This window comes from Rana temporaria, chromosome 5, assembly GCF_905171775.1.
Source record: "Rana temporaria chromosome 5, aRanTem1.1, whole genome shotgun sequence".
NCBI lineage: Eukaryota > Metazoa > Chordata > Amphibia > Anura > Ranidae > Rana > Rana temporaria.
In genome coordinates, this window is record NC_053493.1 from 314,748,560 (window position 1) to 314,770,434 (window position 21,875).

At 48.5% G+C, this 21,875-nt stretch overlaps 1 protein-coding gene across 1 annotated transcript in view; it reads right to left on the bottom strand.

Moving 5' to 3' along the window:
* The window catches only part of PRKDC (protein kinase, DNA-activated, catalytic subunit), a 677,570-nt gene that overhangs the window by 201,326 nt on the left and 454,369 nt on the right, over positions 1 to 21,875 (bottom strand). The window contains exon 57 of the mRNA XM_040354170.1: positions 14,246 to 14,344. Coding sequence (XP_040210104.1) covers positions 14,246 to 14,344 — 99 coding nt within the window. The remainder of the gene's footprint in view (positions 1 to 14,245; positions 14,345 to 21,875) is intronic.

Here is a 21,875-nt window from a genome sequence, read left to right on the forward strand (position 1 = left end):
CCATAACCCCTCCCTTGTGCACAGGCAGAGAGAACAGTAAGGAATCGGCTCCCAAGATTTCGGGCAAAATAAACAGGTGTTTTTTTTTTTCACTTGTCGAACAGAAATATCACAAATAATATACTTGGAATGCCAAAATTGAGCAAATAAGGGAAGCCAATTGTTAGGGTTTACATACACGTTAGGTAAAGCCAGCAAACAGGCACTATACTGTTGAAGTAGTTACTAATAGGAATATGGAATTAACAATAAATCTGATATCTTGGATTACACTGCAGGACATGGGGCAGCAAGTAGAATATGGGTTATATGTAGTTAACTTCAGGCGATTGTTCACCAACAAAAGCCTTGCTTGGAACGCCCCCCCCCCCCCCTGCACCTTCATATAACCTTAATCACCCAGTTGAACTCCAGTAGCAATGAATAAGAAAAAGCAGGGAGGGACCCATGCCCTATAGCAGGGGTCTCCATACTTTCTAAACAAAAGGCCGGTTTACCGTCCTTCAGACTATAGGAGGGCCGGATCGATGGCCAGCGGGAGTGGAAATGTTTCTGCCATCAGTAGGAGTAAACATCACCACATTTGTTATTAGGTTGGGAGGAATAGTGCCCCATCTTTGGTAATATAGGGAGTATTTGTGCTCCATTATTGGTGTCAGTAGAAGAAATGGTGCCCCATTGTTGGTGTTAGATGTCAGAATAGTGTCTCATATCAGTGGGAGGATTAGTGCCCCAAGGGCCGGATAAAGACAAGGAAAGGGCCGCATCCGGCCCCCAGGCCGCAGTTTGGAGACCCCTGTCCTATACTCCAAGATATGGGATTTACTGGTAAGTCAAAATTCCTATTATCTTAATCATACGGTACAGGACAGCAAGTCGTTGATACCTCTCCGGCATGACATTACTCATGATACTCTGAATGGCTCCCGCCTCCTCGTCCTGTGTAAAAACGAGGACTCAGATGGCACCTGCAAGCATGGGAGATGCAGAGCCATTCTCGGCGGACCTAACGGCGGCTAGAACCTCACTGAAGGAGACATTGACAACCAAAATCGACACCGTAACCACGGAGGTTAATCTCATCAGGCATGATATGTACAAATTCCAGTCCAGACTATCTGAGGCGGAATCTCACATCCCCCAGGTGGAGGACATGGTCCACACTGACTCCAGAGAGCTGAAGATCCTGCAGAAACAGGTACAATCTCTGCATGACAAGACTGTGGATATGGAGAACAGGCTCTGTCGCAATGACTTGAGGGTGTTGGGGCTCCCTTCAAAGGCTAAGGGCCCCAAACCTGTGGAATTCGCTGAAGGGTTCCTCGCCACGCTGCTAGGCCTCACGGATCTCCCACCTACATTTGTAGTGGAGCAGGCTTACATGGTCCCCACTACACCATCTATACCCGGTGCTCCATACAGACCCTTTGTGCTAAAGCTACTCAATTACCGGGGAAGGTTGCTAGTGGCCACCGGGAACACACCCAAGCTATCCTTTGAAAACTCCAGGATCTCTCTGTACCCTGAACTACTCACCTGAAGTGCAGCAGCGTCGCTGCTCCTTCACAGAGATCTGCAAATGCCTCAGAGAGAATGGGCTAAAATATAGCCTCCTGTACCCCAGCAAGCTCCAACTGGGTTCCAGCTGATGGTACCCGGAAGTGACGTAATGTGCGTGGCTCCGCCTTATGTGTTTCGTTATAGACGTTGTCTGTGGACAGCCCTTCTTAACCATGAATCAGTTCAAGAAAGAATTCCTCCTCCCTTTGCGGGAGTACTGGGCACACAATGCAGTCTGCCTTCCCTGAGATGACTTGGGTTGCGTTCAAGGCTCATAGCAGGGGGCAGTAAATTGCTGCTGTGAAGGCGGAGAAAAGAGACATTGTCTCCTCATTGCAACTGAAGGTTGACCAGGCCCTAGAACAATACTCTGCCTCAACTACTTCCACAAATTTTGACCACCTTTCCTCGCGTAAACGAGAATGACATCTTCATGTCTCCGAGGTCACTAGACTCGGCATACAATCTTGCAGACAGGAATGTTTTGAGTTCGGCGACAAGAACAGAAAACTGTTGGCACAACAGGATAGACCCCTTGCAGTTGCATCTAAACTGAATTCACTAAGATTTTACACTACACTGTATCCCTCCTCCTTACCAAATGCCTTTGACCCCATGACCGCTCTTTTAGATACCCTGGCGTTAGGCTGGCTTTATGACTCTGAAAGGAATCTCCTAGTTGTAGATTTCACCAGGGAAGAAAAAATACTTGGTATACAGTCTTTAACCGCGGGTAAGGCCCTGATGGCTTACCTATAGAATTCTACAGAAATTACATTGGATTACTTGCTTCAAGACTGGCTGAGTTATATAAAACCTGTTTACTGGCTGGCTCCCTGTCCCCCTCTATGAAAGAGGCCCATATTATACTCATAACTAAACCTGATAAGGAATCCAAGCTGTGCATCTCATAAAGACCGATTGCTCTTCTCAACTGTGATCTGAAGATCCTCACAAAATTGCTAGCTACCAGGTTGAACAAAGTCAAAATCCCTTGTAGACCTGGACCAAACTGGCTTTATGCCTGGTAGGTCCACAGATATTAACATATGCAGATTATTCTCCAATATCCATGCCCCTCACACAAATCAGGGCACTAGAACGATAGCCACATTGGATATGGAAAAGGCATTCGATAGTGTGGAGTGGGCGTATCTATGAGAGGTGACGCGGAGGATGGGACTCCCATTAAAATGTATTTATTGAATACGTACATTATATATGGGCCCCCTGGCAAGCATAAGGCTAAAAGGCCTGCTGTCCATCCCCTTTCCTTTGCAGAGGGGTACCAGACAAGGATGCCCACTCTCCCCGGCCCTCTTTGCCTTGACCATGGAACCCATTGCTGAAGCCCTTAGAATTTTTTTTTTTTTTTAAATGATGCTGGTACCTCACTGCAGGGTGCCCTCAAGATTATGAACGCTTTTTCATGGGTTTACATGTTAATTGGCACAAGTCCCAGCTGTTTCCGGTGGACAAAGGGGGCTAGGTCTTCTTCACCCGCCTCCCTTCCACTACAGTGGGTTGAACACTTTACCTACCTTTGTGAAATCTAACCTGGACCCGGTGCTAGCTGGGATTAAGACTAAACTAAAGGCATGGAACAATTTTCCACCCCTCTCACTAATTGGATGCATTAACATCCTCAAAATATAAGTTATAACTAATTTCACGTATATTTTTTTTAAATTCCCCTCAGTGGCTCTCAAAAAAATGTTTTAATTCTATTAAACAACTCTTCCTGTCCTTTATCTGGGGATTTAAGCCACCCAGGTACAAATATACCACCCTAACTAGACCTGTGGACAGGGCGGGGGGGCTAGCTCTACCCAGCTGCTACAAATATTTTCTAGTATCCCAACTGGTGACTGCTCACTGGTGGCTTCAGCCTAATCTCACTAATTCTGCTGTAGTATTGGAGGCAGAGATGGTTAAATCCCTGGAGGCCTTACAAGCCTATTGTTTAGGGGGAAAAAGTCCCCACATCACTTCACCCTTTCCATGTACACTACCATACAAGAATGGAAAACTAGTGAAGCCCTGCAGACACCTCTGCCGGGCACCAGCTCTCCGCATGCCTCTCTGACTCAATCCTAACCTATCTCACTTCTTCACTATCCCAGACCAACAGGCATGGGCCAAATACAAAAAAAATATTAAATTGGCACATAATATTACTAATGCTGAGTTGGTCCTCTTTTCAGGACCTCCAATCTAAATGTAATCTACCCAATCACTACTATTTTAGATACCCCCAGATTTCCCATGCCTTCAGATGTAAATTTCTGGGTCAACCAGTTGCGCTCTCATATTCTGAACTAGAATCTTCCCTCCAAGTGAAAAATCTGGAGAAGCCTACTTCTCAACTATGGCCCGGATTCACATACATCGGCGCATATTTATGCCGCCGTAGCGTATCTCCTTTGCGCTACGCCAACGCAGCGCAGAGGCAAGCATGGAATTCTGGAAGCCAGTGCTCCCCAAGCTGCGTCGGCGTGGCTTAGATTTCGAAGGCGTAAGCCGGCGTAGGTGGAAGTGGGTGTGACCCCATGCAAATGATGGTCCGAGTGTGGAGCAGTGTTTTACGCCCCACGTATCATAAATGGAGCATGCGCAGTGACGCGGACGTATGACCGCACCCCTGTGCGCATGCTCACAACTACGCCGGCGCAACTTCCTAGGATACGCCGGCCCATCGACTTACGCCGAGCGCATAAATACGCCCAGCCATACACCCGTCCAGCGCAAAAGTACATCCGTTTGCTTGTTTCCCCCCCTGAAGCAAAGTACTTTTGTTGAGCGAAGGCAGATGCCAAGGAGAGGAGGAAGAGAAATTTCTCTATGGAGGAGAGGGCTATCCTGATATCGGCAATAGCCAAATTTGATGTGTACCTCCATGGTGCCCACAGTGCCAGGACCAGCAGGGCACGTAAGAGGGAGATCCTGGAGAAGATCACCCTGGATGTCAATGCCCTTGGGCATGAGACCAGGACCCCCGACGATATCAATAAGAAGATCAATGAAATGAGACGTCGGGTCCGGGATAAGCTGGCCAGTATGAGGAGGCACGCCAGGGGCACGGGAGGACCAGCTTCTGCTCTGCGATTGACTGATGAGGAGGAGGTCATCACCAGCTGTCTGGAGCGGGAGCAGGTGGAGGGCATGGAGGGCTTTGACTCCAGTGAGCAGGACTTGGACAGGTAAGTGTGTTTTATCCTCCATTCGGTGTGTAGCATGTGAGGGGGTGCAAGGGAACATGTGACAAGTGTGTGGGTCCACCAACATGTGAATGTTTTGTGTCACCCACAGATGTGCTGGAGGGAGCTGGGCCATCTGCTGCCGGTGTCCAACCCATGCCATCCCCGGAACATCCTGTGCCTCATCCTGACCCCCTGGGAAGCCCGGTAATATTGGTGGAGGGGAGTGCCTACACCTCTCCTCTAGAGGTTGTTGTGGAGGAGCCGGTGGATATCCACCAAGAGGAATGACTCCATTATGAGGAGGCTTCCACCTTCCCCGGACCCTCAGACACCTCCCGCCCATCAGGTCTACCCCCTCCAGGTATACCACGTCCGGACGGGCACAAGCCTCTCCATCCCCCAGGAAGGCTCTACGGAAGACCAGGGGTGTACCCGGAGCCCTCCAAGAAGGGCTGCAGAGGGAGCAGGCATGGCATACATGCCATATGGGTGCTCTAGCCGGTGACCTGCGCCGTGTGGCAGACAGCCTGGCCTCCTCGGCCCAGACCCAGGCTGAATGCACATTGGCTGTGCAGAAGTGCCTCACGCAGCAGGCTGAGCAGAGCAGCTCCATCTCTGACAGCCTTCAGGATGTGAGCGCTAACTGCGCTGCTATGGTGACCTGCATGGGTGACCATGCCCAGACCCTGGAGGCCATGCGGCAGCACATGGTGGCAGGGGGTCCATCACCATCTGGTGACCAGGGCTCTAATGTTCAGGCCAGCCTGGAGCGACATACCCTGGCCATTGGAGAGCTGCAGGCCGCAGCAGGCCTCGTGGCAGAGGTGAAGAGCCTGGGAGTGGCTATACAGGCCAACACTGCTGCCATCGAGGCGGAGGGACCGCAGAGCAGGCGCCACCAGCGGCACACCACCACCCGCCAGCTGCGGATGCAGGCTCAGACGAACTCTGTCCTCACCCGCATTGCCCTTGCGTTGGAGGGCAGCCAGCCAGCATCTGCCAGGAGTGACAGACCAGGGGATGATCCTCCTCCTGATGCCCCCCCCCCCACCAGGCTCCCTCCAGACAACTGAGGAGCCGGAGCCGTGGCACCTGGCCTGGCCCACGACAGGGCAAATGAGTGCTTTTTTTTTTGGTTTGCTCAGATTATGAGCTTTTTTTTGGGGGGAGAGACGTGCATAGATGTATGTGCCGTCCTCCAGTAAGAGCATGCCATGTCGGCCAATGGCATGATCCCTTTTATTTTTTTTGTAGTGACTGCACACGTTCAGTAGTGCAGGCTACAGTGTTACTGGTGTGTGAATGTGGGTGACATTCCTGCCAGCAAGGTGTGTCACCTTGGGTCGTCGGGGAGAGGTTATCCCCCACGACCGTGTGAATGTGGTATGAATGGACAGCAACACCATTGGGGCCTTGGCGTGGCGTTGCTGCTCCCAAGTCCTGCATGGTGAACTTGGGCTAAACCAATGTGAAGTGGATGTGATGTGTGTGAGCTAGGGACCACAGTGGTGTGCATGTGTGCATTCTCCTTGTGCCATGATGAATGTGTGTGTTTAACGTGCAAAGATGCGTTCCACGAGGCAACTCCTGACTGCTGTTCCCTCAGCAGACGGGGTAGCCTCGGTTAGGGGGGGGGGGGGGACTGTCTGGTTCGGGGGTCAGGTCATCACATATGTCAATCTCCAGGTCCTTTCTCATGGTGTAGTTGTGCAGCACGCAACATGCACCGATGATCTGGCACGCAAAGTTTGGGGAATACAACAGGGTCCCCCCGGACTTATCCAGGCATCGGAAACGGGACTTCAGGATGCCAAATGTGCGCTCCACCACTGCACGGGTACGTATGTGTGCAGCATTGCATCTTCTCTCTCCTCTGGTTTGGGGATTCCGGTATGGAGTCAGGAGATGGGGCCCAAGTGCATATGCAGAGTCACCTGAAAGGGAAAAGACAGGAGGATGTTAGTCGTGCATGTGCCCCTTGTGATGTCTGCATCATGGGGTCGGACAGTCATGCCTGACACCCATGTCACTCACCAGCCAGCCAGCTGTCCCTGTACACGTTCTGTTCGAATTCTGTTGGGATGTTGCTTTGACGGAATATGTAGCTGTCGTGGCTGGCCCCTGGGTGTTTGGCACGGACGTGCCATATGAGGCATTGGGCATCGGCTATCACCTGTATGTTGATGGAATGCCACTGCTTACGATTGCGGTATATGTGCTCTGTGGCACGGGGGGGCGTAGTGCCACATGTGTGCAATCAATGGCCCCCACGGTGCGTGGGAATCCGGCAATTCTGTAGAAATCCTGCATTGCCTTCTGCCGCAGATGTTCATGGGTGGGTTTGATGATGTGGTGGGACATGCGTGTGTGAGGATTGCGGGGACAACCTGGTGCACGCATCTGCTCATGGTGGATTGTGACATCCCAGACACGACTCCACTTGTACGTTGGAATGATCCACTGGCAAGGAAATGCAGTGTTGCCAGTACCTTGACCAGTAGCTGCACTGCATGTGAGCGTTGTGTCTGGCTGGTGATTTCATCATGCAGGGCTGTGGCTAATTCCAGGATGGCATCAGGGCTGAATCTGAAGATGCGATACACCTCCAATTCCCCCATTCCAAAGACGTTCATGCGCGTTCGGTATATCCTCTCCCGTGCCCTCCTCCGTGCCTGTGTACACAGTAGTGCTATGACCATGGCTGCCCCTGGCATGTTGGCATACATATGTGATGTCCTGCAAGTGTGGTTGCTCAGCTCGTCCGTAACGGTGCTGCCACAGCTGCTCTCCAGCTGACCTGTGCACGTCTGTTGCCGAGTTACACCTGCTTTATGAGGAATAACTTTAGGCCGAACGTACAACTTACGCGCACATCGCGTAGCCTGCGCCGGGCGCAAGTACGTTCGTGAATCGCCATATCTCCCTCATTTGCATATTTGAATAGAAAATCAATGGGTGCGCCAGATGCGTCCAGCGTAAATATGCGCCCACGATACCCCGGCGTAGGCAAGTTACGTTGGTCGGATTAAGCCTATTTTCAGGCGTATCTAGTTTTGTGTGCACGGCGCACAGATACGACGGCGCATATTTGCACTCACGCGGCGTATCTCGAGATACGTTGGTGCAAGTGCTTTGTGAATCCGGGCCTATATGGTTACTTGCTTGTGGCTGCTAGTCCTGAATTGTCCTCCCTTCGCCGAAAATTGTTAGGGGACATTCCTGGACTGGATGACGACGACGACTGGATGAAGATTTGGGATGTCCCCTTCTCCCTCATCTCAGCCAGTACAAGATTTTGCACAGAGCATATTATACACCGCACGGAATGTTTGCGGCCCACTCCGCATCATGTTGGCGTTGCTCACACCAACCTGCAGAGTTCTTCCACATTTTTTTGGAGCTGTGTGGTAATTCAACAATACTGGCAAGAGGTTCTTACAGTGATTAAGAGTGGGACACAACCCCCCGGTCCCATGTGACCCGAGATACTGTTTGTTAGGGCTGGTGGAGCAGTGGACAGTAACTGTGGTCAGATGAATACTTAATCTTTTATTGTTCTTTGCTTGTAAAGCTATCACAATGAACTGGAAGAAATCATCCCATCCTTCTATCCAATGTTAGAGGGGTTTGATTAATGCCATCCTACCCCTATACAAAGCTACCTATGCCAAAAGGGGTTGCCCCAATAAATGTAATAAGGTTTGGGCATGCTGGCTTGGTGACTCGTCTACAGCAAGCAATGAATCAAATAACGCAAGTTAAAGTATAGGTCTCCTCGATTTACAACCCAGTCATGATACCACCTACTCATTCTGTGTCCAGGATATCAATGTTTGAGCCTAGTTACTTCTAAACTGACTCCAGTCCACATTGGGGAAGTAGTTTAGCCAGGGCTTTTTTTCAGGGGGAACTTGGGGGAACTCAGTTCCACCACCTCTGGCTCAGACCCTTTGTTGTCTGCTCACTACAATCACTTGTAAACACAGAAGTCTGGTTTCTGTGTTTACAAGTGACAGCTCTGCACTCTGTGTGTAACCCCTGAACTCTACAGTCTGTATGTAATGCAATTCTGGTATTTAATGCCCCTTTAAGACCCTTCTGTTTTTGAAATCTGAACAGGGTCGTGGTTGAGTTCCTGCACCTATTTTCTGAGAAAAAAAGCTCTGAGTTTAGCATTTTTGTTGTTTTGTTTTTATGTTCTTATGATGTATGTTACTCTCTGCGCATAGAGACCTGTTGGTCTCACCCCTGCGGCGGGCTTCAGATGTATGTTTATTTTTTTTTTTAAAAAAAACTCAGATTCCCCCCCTAAAAAAAGAACAATCCTGGAAAACATGGTCATGATGGTTGCTTGTTGCCCTAGTCCAATTAGCAGCAGTTTGACATACATAAATTGCAGTGGAAGCAGGTTGCAAGACAGGTACTGTTAAAGTAGAGTCTTTGTAAGCACCTTAAACTTTATTTGAAAGAAAAAATATTTTCAATAGGTACAGTAAAATGTTTAAGACTAAGACAGCACGGGGGGGGGGCCTGGACGCTGAGCGCGATGGACGTGTCTCCCTACTCTCCACGGACCTGCCCTTTCTAAACTCCACATCCACGGATCGATGGGCAGAAACTGCACCAACCGATAGCAGAAGCAGGGGGAAACCTCAGGGTAAATTCCTACTTTGCTCAGCTCCCTGAGCCCTACATGCGGAAACAAGACAGCATGGCGCCACAGCGTACCACACAGCCATCTTCTCCTCACCTTCCACCGGAAAATTCGAGATCGGTGCGAGCGTCTTCAGCAGGCACGACTGACCATATCCCCAGCGGCATGTCAACCCTCAGCAGAACTGCTGCAAATACTTCAGCTCTGCCAGCCATGCACGGCTCGTCTCTACCACGCAACGTCTGCCATCTTGCTGGGAGAATGTCAAGACAACTCCAGTATCCTGCGGGCGAGTCCCTTTCATCCGTTTGGACGCTATTTACGTCATTCCATGGTGTGCTGGCAAATATTCTCATTGAGTCCCTTTCCTGTCCCCTCACCCTCCAAGAGCCCTGGACATGACTCTCTCTCCCTTCAGGATACTCCGCCGGGATTCCAGCACTGGGCCCTCCCACCTTCCCAATCGGACCATTAAAAATCCCTGCTGTGGCCTACCTCCCCTGCCTCTCAGGCTCCATCTTCTGTCCTGGGAAACTGCTAGAGAGCCATTAGACAATAAGCAGAAAGAGCTTGATGGAAGTGTCAGTTAAAATAGTGATAAAAAAAGAAAAAGAAAATGTTTCCAGAGGAAAAAGATGTCAATCCCTGTTATGTCTCCAGGATACCTTTTAGGTTCAAAAAGGACAATTCACTGTGTTGTTAATGTATTATTGGAAAAGAGAAGAACATGGGGGACTTTGTATGAACCAAGGAGGGAACACGTCAAAGTGTGTCTGGTGGGTAGGAAATGGTAAACAAGAACCATGTATGTAGCACAATAACACCATTTGTAGCCATTAAGTAAAACATAAATAATCCAATTTATTGCACATAGATGGATAGCATAGTAATAACATAACATGGTACCATGTGGGCTCATTGGCACCAAGAACCACACACATAGCATGTTAGCACAGTAATTACAGTAGAATATAGTACATTGTAGGTATAATGATAGCATATGGTTGATATGGCTTGGCAACATAGAGGTTCATAATGTAAGTAAAAATAAAATCCAGACTGACGTGTCACTCCATCTTAGAAAAAACTTGTAAAATTGGGATTCATTGGTAAACGCCAATGGTCCCAATAATGGTAGTATGGTACAATAATAGTAAATAAGCGAGCAAAAATAATAAGCTCAAGGAGAAAGAACATGGCAGGTGATGTCTGGTAAGTCATACGTGGCTACAGTGGACCACATAAGTTACATAGTAGTCAAATGCGTAGCCAGTAGTCAAATATATGATCAATTTCAAACAATTTGATAACATAATAATAAAAGCATAGCATCGTAACATATGGGTTCGTATTGCAGACAGTATTAGAACCAGATCAATGGGCATGGGTCTCCAGGTAAAAAAGGATATTTTTATAAACTTGTAGTTCATTGGTATATTCCAGTATGCTTAGTATATGTAGAAATGGTATGCTGGGTAGAATCGATATCTGGTAGCTCTACGCGTTTCGTGACTGACACCACTCATCAGGAGCGGAAAAGGTAAGCAATAATCTGCAGAACCACAACATGTCCGGTATTGTGCATAGAGGGCCGAGGGTCGGGTATGGGGTCATCAGCCCCGGGAGCTGAGGCGGCACACCCCGAGGCAGAATGATAAAATTTGAAGCGGCCAAAGCGGGTACTCCCCAATAGTGAATTCCAATGTGATAACTAGGGTTGTCCCGATACCACTTTTTTAGGACTGAGTACAAGTACCGATACTTTTTTTTAAGTAGTCGCCGATACCGAATACCGATACTTTTTTTTAAATGTGTCTCCATATGCAGCTATGTCCCCCCACAGATGCAGCCATGTCCCCCCCCCCCATATCCAGCCATGTCTCCCCCCATATCCAGCCATGTCCCCCCCCATATCCAGCCATGTCCCCCCCCATATCCAGCCATGTCCCCCCCCATATCCAGCCATGTCCCCCCCCATATCCAGCAATGTCTCCCACCATATCCAGCCATTGTCTCCCCCCATATGCAACTATTGTCTCCCCCCATTATCCAGCCACTGTCTCCCCCCATTATCCAGCCACTGTCTCCCCCCATTATCCAGCCACTGTCTCCCCCCATTATCCAGCCACTGTCTCCCCCCATTATCCAGCCACTGTCTACCCCCATTATCCAGCCACTGTCTACCCCCATTATCCAGCCACTGTCTACCCCCATTATCCAGCCACTGTCTCCCCCCATTATCCAGCCACTGTCTCCCCCCATTATCCAGCCACTGTCTCCCCCCATATGCAGCCATTGTCTCCCCCCATGCAGCAATGTCTCCCACCAGTAGCGATGGAGGAGTGGTATACACATTGCTCCTTCACCGCTCCAAGTATGCGGCAACAGGCATTTTCAGAGGGAGAGTACAGTAGAAGCTATGTGTAGACTTACAATATTTTTTTATGTAAATACCCTGTATCTAATGCTGAGGAGCTGGGTAGTTGTGGGTTACAGAGCATCACTGTGAACTTTCATTAAAATCGCTGACATTGCTGATTTCCTTGGAATAATAAGTTTGCTTATAATATGCATGCTGGGTCTTATCCATGGAAATGGCAAATGTTGCTTTCCTGCTAACCTCTTCCTCATGTGAATGCCACCCTTGTCCTTCTTCCATGATGATTGTTATATGCTTTCAGCTGGCATACCACGTTCAGTATTAAAAGACTGGAGGAAAGTGAAGAAACTCAAGCAGACTGGGGAATCCTGCCTCCCCCCATATCCCCCTTACCTGCATCCGCGCTGCCGCCGACTGTTTAACACGTGCGGGGAGTGTAATGATTGGCGTCGCGCTGCGTACAGACACTCCCCCTTGCTCGGGATTGGACAGTTCACCCGAGCAAGGGGGAGTGTCTATACGCGGCGCGGCACCAATCATTACAGCTGTACGCGGCGCAGCTGTAATGATTCGTGCCACGCTGCGTAGACACTCCCCCTTGCTCGGGATTGGACAGTTCACCCGAGCAAGGGGGAGTGTCTATACGCGGCACAGCGCCATTCATTACAATCACCGCGCGTGTTAAACAGTCGGCGGCAGCGCGGATGCGGTGGGATGCGACGTAACGGCGGCGGGATGCGACGTAACGGCGGCGGGATGCGGCGTAACGACGGCGGAGGGGGGGGGAGTATTCTATTTCAGTATCGGGGGTATTTGCGGGAGTACGAGTACTCCCGCAAATACTCGGAATCGGTCCCGATACCGATACTAGTATCGGTATCGGGACAACCCTAGTGATAACTGTGTGAATGTGGACATCACTGTGATGTTGGTAAGTCAACACAGCGATCCTTGAAGTGCATGGTATCCATAAGAGAAAAAGAGGGAATAACGTGTAAGACTCTGGGGAGTAATGCTCCAAGGCAGCCAAGGGGAATGCCACCAACGCCACACTGGCGGCGAGTGGGGGAGAGAGGGCACCAGCGGCCAAGCAGATGGAGACCGCTCGCCAGCCGGCGTCACTCCTCCTCGTGTAGGACGCCAAGAACCTAATGTATTATTGCATTAGTAAGCCAGAATTGTGTTTGTCTCAGGTTAGCTGTTACGCTTGCGCCATCTCCTGGCCAAACATTAGTATGAGTGTAAGTATTTCTATTTAGCTCCTATATAGGATGTAACATCAAAATCGTCATATCCTCTTTAGACAGGAAGTGAAGGTGTTTTAGTATCTCCATTTTAAAGACCAAGGCAGCAGCTCCTACATGCCATCTGTCCCCATCCATGGCATCGGAGGTAAGAAATCTTCTTCTTCCTCCTCCTCAGGCTCTTAGGGAGGTAGTTAGCCATCAGATAATGTTTATATGATGTTGTTTATTATTGTATAGTGATGTTATACCATTCTTGTTATTTCTAGTTTTACCGCATATCACGTGTGTCACTCACATGTATATTGAAATCTGCAACGTGCCAATAAAAACACAAGATAAGAAACAGCAGTCTATTATTGTGTGCGCAGAGAAAGGTCATCTGCCTAGATAGCTACCCATAGACTCCGGGAGTACGGGAAGCGTGTCCAGGACAATCCCCAAGAACACTAGCAAAAAAGGGAGGGGGGGGGGGGTGTCCCATGAAGTAGGCAGGCTATATATGAGTGCACTTGGAGCGTTCCCTCCAATGCTTTTTCCAGTGTCCAATCACCTGAAGGTAGCAACATATAACCCACTGTCTATAACTTGCTGTCCAATACAGTATGATTGAGATAAATTCCTTGCTTTTGATAGAGATAGTATATTGTTGTTAAACCCATGGCAAAGGGATAAAAAAATAATAATGAAACTTTTAAAAAAACAACATATGGCTTACTCATAGTACATAGCCCAAATCTTTCAAGATCCAAATAAGTGAAACCTTTAGGTGGCTGTCATTATATTAGAAAAAAGGGTTGATTGAAAATCTGTTTTCAAGTGTATGTACTGTATTTTTAGATTTCAACAGAATATGGAAAGGTTAAAACCCCTGTCAGTTTTTGTTTTGCTGTCTGTGTTTCCTTCACTTCCTGTCCTGGAAAAACAACAGAAAGTTAGAGGAAATCTCCCAAGGTGAGTCGAGTTTTCGTCTTAGTCTACAGAAGAGGTGTCCACATTGATGTTTTAATAGGGACAACTCCTAAATTTTGGTTTTCCCCTCACTTTCTTGGTTAAAACAATCACCAGTATAATGGGTACACACACAGAAAGCAAAACATAATTGACAGGGGGTCTAATCCTACTCCACTCTATCCAAAAATAAAAAAGGTTTTCTTTACCCAAAAGAAATGCAATCATGTGTATTATTATTGGGCATTAAACTTACCGTAGTTCTGCATTTTCATCCACCAGTCCTTCCAGTAATGCTTCTTTAGCCATGAGGAAAATATTCTGTGAATCCTTATCCAACTGGCTTTCTAGATCTCTGGAACATGAATAATATAGTTGAGCATATTTCGGCAAAATGAAAACAGGACAGTGTATAGCAATTGTATAGCAACTGCTAAAATGCTGAAGTACCATAGAAACTATAGCCAAACTCTATCCTGTATGAAGTAAATAAACAGATATGTATAAATACACAAATAAACATTTAGGTCAATGATTCCACAATTGCATGGTTAACTTTTTAACCGAATGTAGAACGGTTTTGAATTTCCTTTCGTCTTTTTTTTTTTCAGGATTTTTTAAATATATTTTTGGAGTCCTGTACTTTAGAAACATTGCATAAATATGCACACTCTCTGGTTTTAACGTTTTTTTTTTTTTTTTTTTACTTTTGTGCATTCTATGCATCAAGGTGATAAAAACTCCTACCCATCCCTAAGACCCTTTTCACACTGGGGCATTTTTCAGGCGCTTTAGTGTTAAAAAAAAATCGCCTGCAAGAGCCTTTAGGAAGCTGCATCTGCAATCCCAATGTGAAAGCCAGAGTGCTTTCACACTGAGGCGCTGGGCTGGCAGGGCGTCAAAAAAAGTCCTGCAAGCAGCTTCTTTTCAGCGCTTTAGGAGCGCTGAATACACCGCTCCTAAAGCCCCCTTGCCATTGAGGGAGCTTTTTTTAACGCAAGAGCGCCTGAAAAACGCCCCAGTGTGAAAGGGGTCTTAGCGGCACTTTACCAGCGTTTTTCGGGCGCTGGTAGTGTGAAAGGGCTCTAAAAACACTTGGGCCTTTCACATTGGGATTGCAGATGAGGCTTCTTTCAGGCACTTTACAGGCTTTTTTTTAACGCCAAAGTGCCTGAAAAACGCCCCAGTGTGAAAGGGGTCTAAACACTTGAATGCTGTCACTGCTTCAGCACTGCCCTGGCTGCAGTACTGCTCTTCTCACTTCCCAGTCTCACAGGAGACACTGAGAGCAGCATGAGTCATAGTCAAACTCCTGTGAGAAGGGAGCAGATGCATGACTTTCTGCCGCTATGTGTGTCTATGGATTCACAGCCCAGATCAGAAGCATGCATGCATAGGTGCCCCTATAACACACAGCTTGCTGAGAAGGCACCCAGAGGAAGGAGACAGCGTCAGCAGAGACTGCAGAAGAGAGGAGGCAAGGGACCACTGTGGAAAAAATAAAAGTAACCTTTAACATTACTTTAAGCTCCTTTTCACATATTCCAGTTTCTATTGAGCTTAACCACTTCCCCTATCACACCTGTTCAACCCCTATGGACCAAGAGCAATTGTTACAATTCAGCTATGGACCCGTTTATTCGGCAACAACTTTGTCATTACTTAAAGGGTCACTAAAGGAATTTTTTTTTAGCTAAATAGCTTCCTTTACCTTACTGCAGTCCTGGTTTCATGTCCTCATTGTTCGTTTTTGCTTTGATGTTGCTGTAATTCCTCTCTATTCTGGACACTTCCTGGTTGTCGGTTTCCTGATCACCACAGTACTGGGAGATTTCTCTCTGTGGTGACTAATCAAGGAGGTGTGATTACTGTGTGTCTAAAACTCCTCAGCACCAATCCAGTTTCGTTTTACAAAGTATCACTGCCCTCTATTGGCTCTCTGTCTCTGTACATCAGAGAACCAGGAAACAACAGCAAAAACGAAACTAAACTGCAGGCACATTATAGGATTGGTTATCTATTTTTAATCATTTTTTAAAGGAATCAGTTAACTATTATGTCTCTATACCCTGTAAACAGTCATTTCAGCTAAAAAAAAAAAATTCCTTTAGTGACCCTTTAAGATAATAGGAAGATTGTCTTGCAAAAATTATGTTTTTCACAATCCTTAGACAATAAAGTGTAACAAAACGAAACAAAGCACATTTTTCTATTTTGAGCAGCGTTTTTTTTTTTTTTAAACAGAGTACGGTAACTGCAGATAAAAAGTGTACATTTTATTCTGCAATTTGTTTAAAATTATACAAAAATTATACAAAAATTATGATACTGATACAAATTACGGCAAAGTTCTTTACCAATGTATTTTATTTACATTTTTAAAATGTGAGGTGTGTAGATAAATGTCAAACATAAAAATAATAACAAATAAAACAAACACAAGAAATAGTAAAGCCTCATACACACGATTGGACTTCCATCTGACTTTTCCCTAGATTTTGCTCCGAATGGGCGTTGGCCGTAAACTTGGTATGCATACACATGGCAGGACTTTTTCAGCCAACTTTCACCAAATCATGTGTTTTTTCAGCTCTTAACCGCCACCCTTTGGGCAACTTCTGCTGATGTTGTCTGATCTTTAGCATTGGTTCTGAGCATGCGTGTTTGTACTTTGGCCTTTAGTCCGATGGACTTGTGTACCCACGATCGGATTATGCTCCATCAGACATTTGTTGGCGGAAAGTTTGAGAGCAATCACAGCGAAAATTTGTCCTTTGAAAAACGAAAACATTTGTCCGATGGAGCATACACACGGTCAGATTGTCCGATCAAACACATCCATCGAACAATCGTCAAAACTTTGCGGCCGAAAGAAGCATCCGAAGATGCACTCACATCAACCTTAAAGGATTTAGTGAAAGTGAGAACAGATGACCAGGTCGCCGCCTTACACACCGGAAAAAGATGCTTGATGACGGAAAGCCCAAGAGGTACCTATTGCCCTGGTCGAAAGCGCCGTGAGAGGAGGGGGGGGGCACCAGACCCTTTATGGCGTAAGCCTGAATCACTATCTGTCGGATCCACCTTGAGATTATGGCCGACGAGACCGCTAGGCCCTTCTTGGAACCAGCCACCGAAACAAACAGGGAGTCTGACCTCCGGAACGGAGCAGTAGCAGATAAGTATACTCTCAGAGCTCGGACAACATCCAAGGAATGTAACGCCGCCTCTCTGGGGTTCGACGGATGAGGACACAAGGATGGAAGTACAATGTCTTCATTGAGACAGAAGGCCGAGACGACCTTAGGTAGAAAAGAAAGCTGCGGGCGCAGCACCACCTTATCCTTGTGGAAGATCAGATGAAGCACCTTTGCATGACAAGGCGACCAGATCAGAAACTCGTCTAACTGACGTAACAGCCACCAAAAAGACCACCTTCTGAGAAAGCGTCAACAAGGGAATGTTCCTAATCTCTTCAAACGGTGGTTTCTGAAGCACCGAGAGAACCAGGTTTAAGTCCCACGGAGGTAGCGGAGGGTGGACTGGAGGGGCCACATGCCAAACCCCCTGTACAAATGTTCTTACTAGAGAGTGAGTTGCCAGGGGTCGCTGTAAGAAAACAGTCAGGGCAGAAATCTGCCCCTTAATCGTACTTAACACAAGCCTTTGGTCCACTCCACGCTGTAAGAACAGCAGGACTCTGGACACCAAATAAGTCTGTGGATTCCACTTCATTTCCTCGCAAAGGGCTAAGTAAGCTTTCCAAGTGCGATGGTAAATCCTCCTAGAGGATAACTTCCTAGCCTTCATCATGGTAGGAATCACAGAATCCGATAGGTCCCGGTTTCTCAGGACCTGGCTTTCAATAGCCATGCTGTTAAAGCCAGCGACTGTAAAGCAGGATGCAGTATGGGACCTTGAGACAGCAGGTCCTCTCTCAGCGGTACATGCCAAGGGACGTCTGCTACCAGACGCACAAGATCGGCGTACCAAGAATGCCAAGGCCAACTCAGAGCAATTAGGATCATTGGAATCCCCTCTGCGAAGCAGATGAGGAAGGAGCTTTAGAGGGAAGGTATAGTTTACTCGGTACTGACTCCACAGCGCCACCAACGCATCTATCGCGTCTGCCCATGGGTCTCTTGACCTGGCCACAAACCTCAATACCTTCCAATTGAGTCGAGACGCCAGGAGATCTGCGTCTGGCGTGCCCTATCTTTGGCAAAGGAGCTGAAACACATCCGGGTGCAGAGACCATTCTCCTTGGTCCAGCAACTGGCGACTCAGCTAGTCTGCTTGCCAGTTTTCCACGCCCGGCATGTATATGGCCAACAGGGCCGGTACGCTCTTTTCTGCCCACCTTAGGATGTGAACGACTTCTGATGCTGCAGCCAAGCTTCTTGTTCCTCCTTGATGGTTAATATATGCCACCGCCGTGGCGTTGTCCGACTGGATCCTGACTGGACGCCCTCGTAGCCTCTTGGAACAATGTGGAGAGGCACAGCCTGATTGCTCGAAGTTCCAGGACATTGATCGGCAAGTGGGAATCCTCCGGAGACCAGCGACCCTGGGTCGACTGAACCCCCCAGACTCCCCCCCCCCAACCAGTAAGGCTGGCGTCCGTCGAGATGACTATCCAGTGATAAGGAAGGAACGACTTCCCGGACAGAAATGGCGGTGAGGTCAGCCACCATCTAGGGAGGTCCTGACCTGGTGGCTCACCCGGATTTGATAATCCAGGGATGAAGGGCACTTGTCCCATCTGGACAGAATTTCCTTCTGTAGCACTCGCGTATGAGATTGCGCATATGGTACTGCCTCGAAAGAGGCCACCATGAGGCCCAGGCCTCGCATGCAAAAGCGAAGTGAAGACCATTTCTGGGATGTCAACTGCCGTGCCGCAGCCCGGAGGGTCTGCAACTTTTCCACAGGGAAGAAAACCTTTGCCTCTGAGGAGTCCAGAATCAACCCCAGATATACTAGGCGTTGAGTCGGTACCATTACTGACTTCTGAATGTTCAGTACCCAACCAAAGTGTCGGAGGGTTTGACAGGTTAGAGACACGCTCACCTCCAATTCTGAGGCTGAAGCGGCCCTCAGAAGCAGGTCGTCCAAGGATGCCACGTTGCGTTAGTAGGGCGAGAATAGGGGCAAGCACCTTGGTGAACACTCTTGGTGCCGATGCCAGGCCAAAGGGGAGAGCCAAAAATTGATAGTGGTCTTCCCCGACCGCAAAGCGCAGATGTCTCTGATGCCTTGTGCATATGGAGACATGTAAGTAGGCGTCCCTGATGTCCAGGGATGCCAGAAAGTCCCCCGGCTGGAGAGCAGTGACGACAGAGCGAAACCCCTGAAACCGTTCTTGTACTGGGACAGGAATAACCACCCCGCTTTCTAGCAGGCTTTGAACTGCCCAAAAAAGGGCTTCCCGACAAGTCGGTTGTAGCTGGAGGTTGGAGGGAAAAAAATAGGATTTTTTGTACTCACCGTAAAATCCTTTTCTCTGAAGTCCATGGACGGACACAGCTCCTTAAATCTTGACAAGTGGGTTATGTTCCCTGTTTACAGGAGAGGACTAGGCAGAAACATGTTAAATAGTTAAATACATGTTACATTAACAGAGTTGAACAGCCCCGCCCAGGGGGCGGTCCCTCCAGACATAACCCTCCTCACTGCAGCTTGCAGCCTCAGTTCGTAACAAGCAGTACAAACCTAAAAAGGAGGGGTGGGAGCTGTGTCCGTCCATGGACTTCAGAGAAAAGGATTTTACGGTGAGTACAAAAAATCCTATTTTCTCTTATCGTCCATGGACGGACACAGCTCCTTAAATCTTGACAAGTGGGACGTCCCCAAGCAGTGTCAAAAAACGAGGGGTGGGAAATATATCAGTAAAAACAATTTTAACTTCACCCCAAAACAAGCAGAGCTCCTCAACGGAGGAGGTGCAACTTTAAACAGCCGCCGGCAAAAACTAGCGGCTGAAAAAAACATCATAAGATGCACTCACAGCAACCATGTAAATTCTGGAAAAAGCGTGAACGGACGAGCAAATCGCCGCCTCGCACACCTGTGAGACCGACGCATGATGTCGGGAAAAAAAAAAAAAAAAAAAAAACCCAGGAAGCACCAATTGCCCTGGTCGAAAGTGCCGTGACCGGAAAAGGGGGGCCCGCCCTTAGGAGCATAGGCCTGTATGACGGCCTGCCCGATCCACCGAGAAATGGTGGTCGACGAGACCGCCAGGCCCTTTTGTGGACCAGACACCGACACAAAAGAGAGTCAGAAGCTCCGAAATGGAGCCGTAGTAGGCTGGTATACCCGCAAAGCGCGTACCACGCCTAAAGTATGAAAGGCCGAAACCTCCTTCGGAAGAAGGGAAGGTCGCGGGCGCACCATCACCTAATCCTTATGGGGGATCAAGCATGGCGGCTTGCAAGACAAGACCGCCAACTCAGAAACCCCTCTAACAGAGGTAAAGGCCACTAAAGGGGCCACCTTCTGAGATAGTGTCAAGAGAAAATCTCTCTGATGTTTCCAAAAGGAAGGTTCCTGAAGAACCGAGAGCACCAGAGTCAAAACTCATGGGGGAAGAGATGGGCCAAGAGGGGAAAGTATATGACAAACCCCTTGCACACAAAAAAAGGGGACCCACCAGGGAACGGGCCGCAAAAAGGCCACTAAAAACACAGCCAAGGCTGAAATCTGCCCCCAAACGGTGCTTTAAGCAATTTTTAGATCCAATCCAAGCTTTAAAAACAGCAGGACCCTGGACATTGAAAGTACGCCCGTGGACGTCACTCCATCCCTTCGCACCAAGAGAGGTGCGACGGTAGATCCTCCGGAAGAAGACTACGGTGCCCTGTTGAGATGACCGAGTCAGACAGACCCTGGTCACCTAAAGTCTGGCTTCCAATAACCATGTTAAGCAAGTCAGTGACTGTACAACAGGAGGAAGTATGGGACCTTGAGACAGGAACCTCCTGCCCTGGCAATCGCCAGGGTGCCTCCGCTACCAGGCGCCCGATATCAGCGTACCAAGGACGCCGAGATTAATCTGGAGCGATTAGAATCATCGGGATCTCCTCAGCATCCACTCTGTGGAGCGGCCGAGGAAGCAACTACCATGGAGGAATGGCAAAAAATCACCGATACAGACAACACAGGGCCACCAGCGCGACTGACGCGTCTGTACAAGATCACTAGACCTGGCCACTAACTGACACCCTTGCGGCGGAGACAAGCTGCCAGGAGATCCATGCCATGTGAGGCTCACCTCCTGCAAGGGAGCCGAAACACCCCAAAGCACAAAGACCAGTCGCCCTGGTCCAGCATCTGGCGACTCCAGTAGTCTGCCTGCCGGCATACCTGATGGTAGACTGAAGCCACGGCCGTGGCGTTGTCCGGCTGAAACCAGATTGGTCGACCACAAGGAGAAGCATAGCCTGATCGCCTAAAATAGTAGGACAATGAACAGTAGACAGCACCTGGTATTCCCAGGCGGTCTTCCACCAGGCACTAGCCAGGCCCGACCCTGGGTAGCTACCGAGACCAGACACATTCAAGGAGGTGTGGTCATAGGTCCACGCAAGTCCAGCGACTCAGGGCCGACTGGACCCCCCAGTTTTGTGAACCTCCAGGTTCACAACCCGTGAGCTGGCATTCGTCGTAAACACCGACCACTGGAAGGAAGGAACAACTTCCCGGACCGAAGAGTCGGGAATCTCTGTCACCAACTCAGAGAGACTCTGACTAGGTGGCGCACAGGAATCTAATGATTTCAGAGACAAGAGATTTTTACCACCTGGACAGTAGTTCCACTGGAAAACCAGGGTGTGGAACTGGGCATACAGTACCACCTTGAAGGAGGCTACCCACAGACCCTGAAC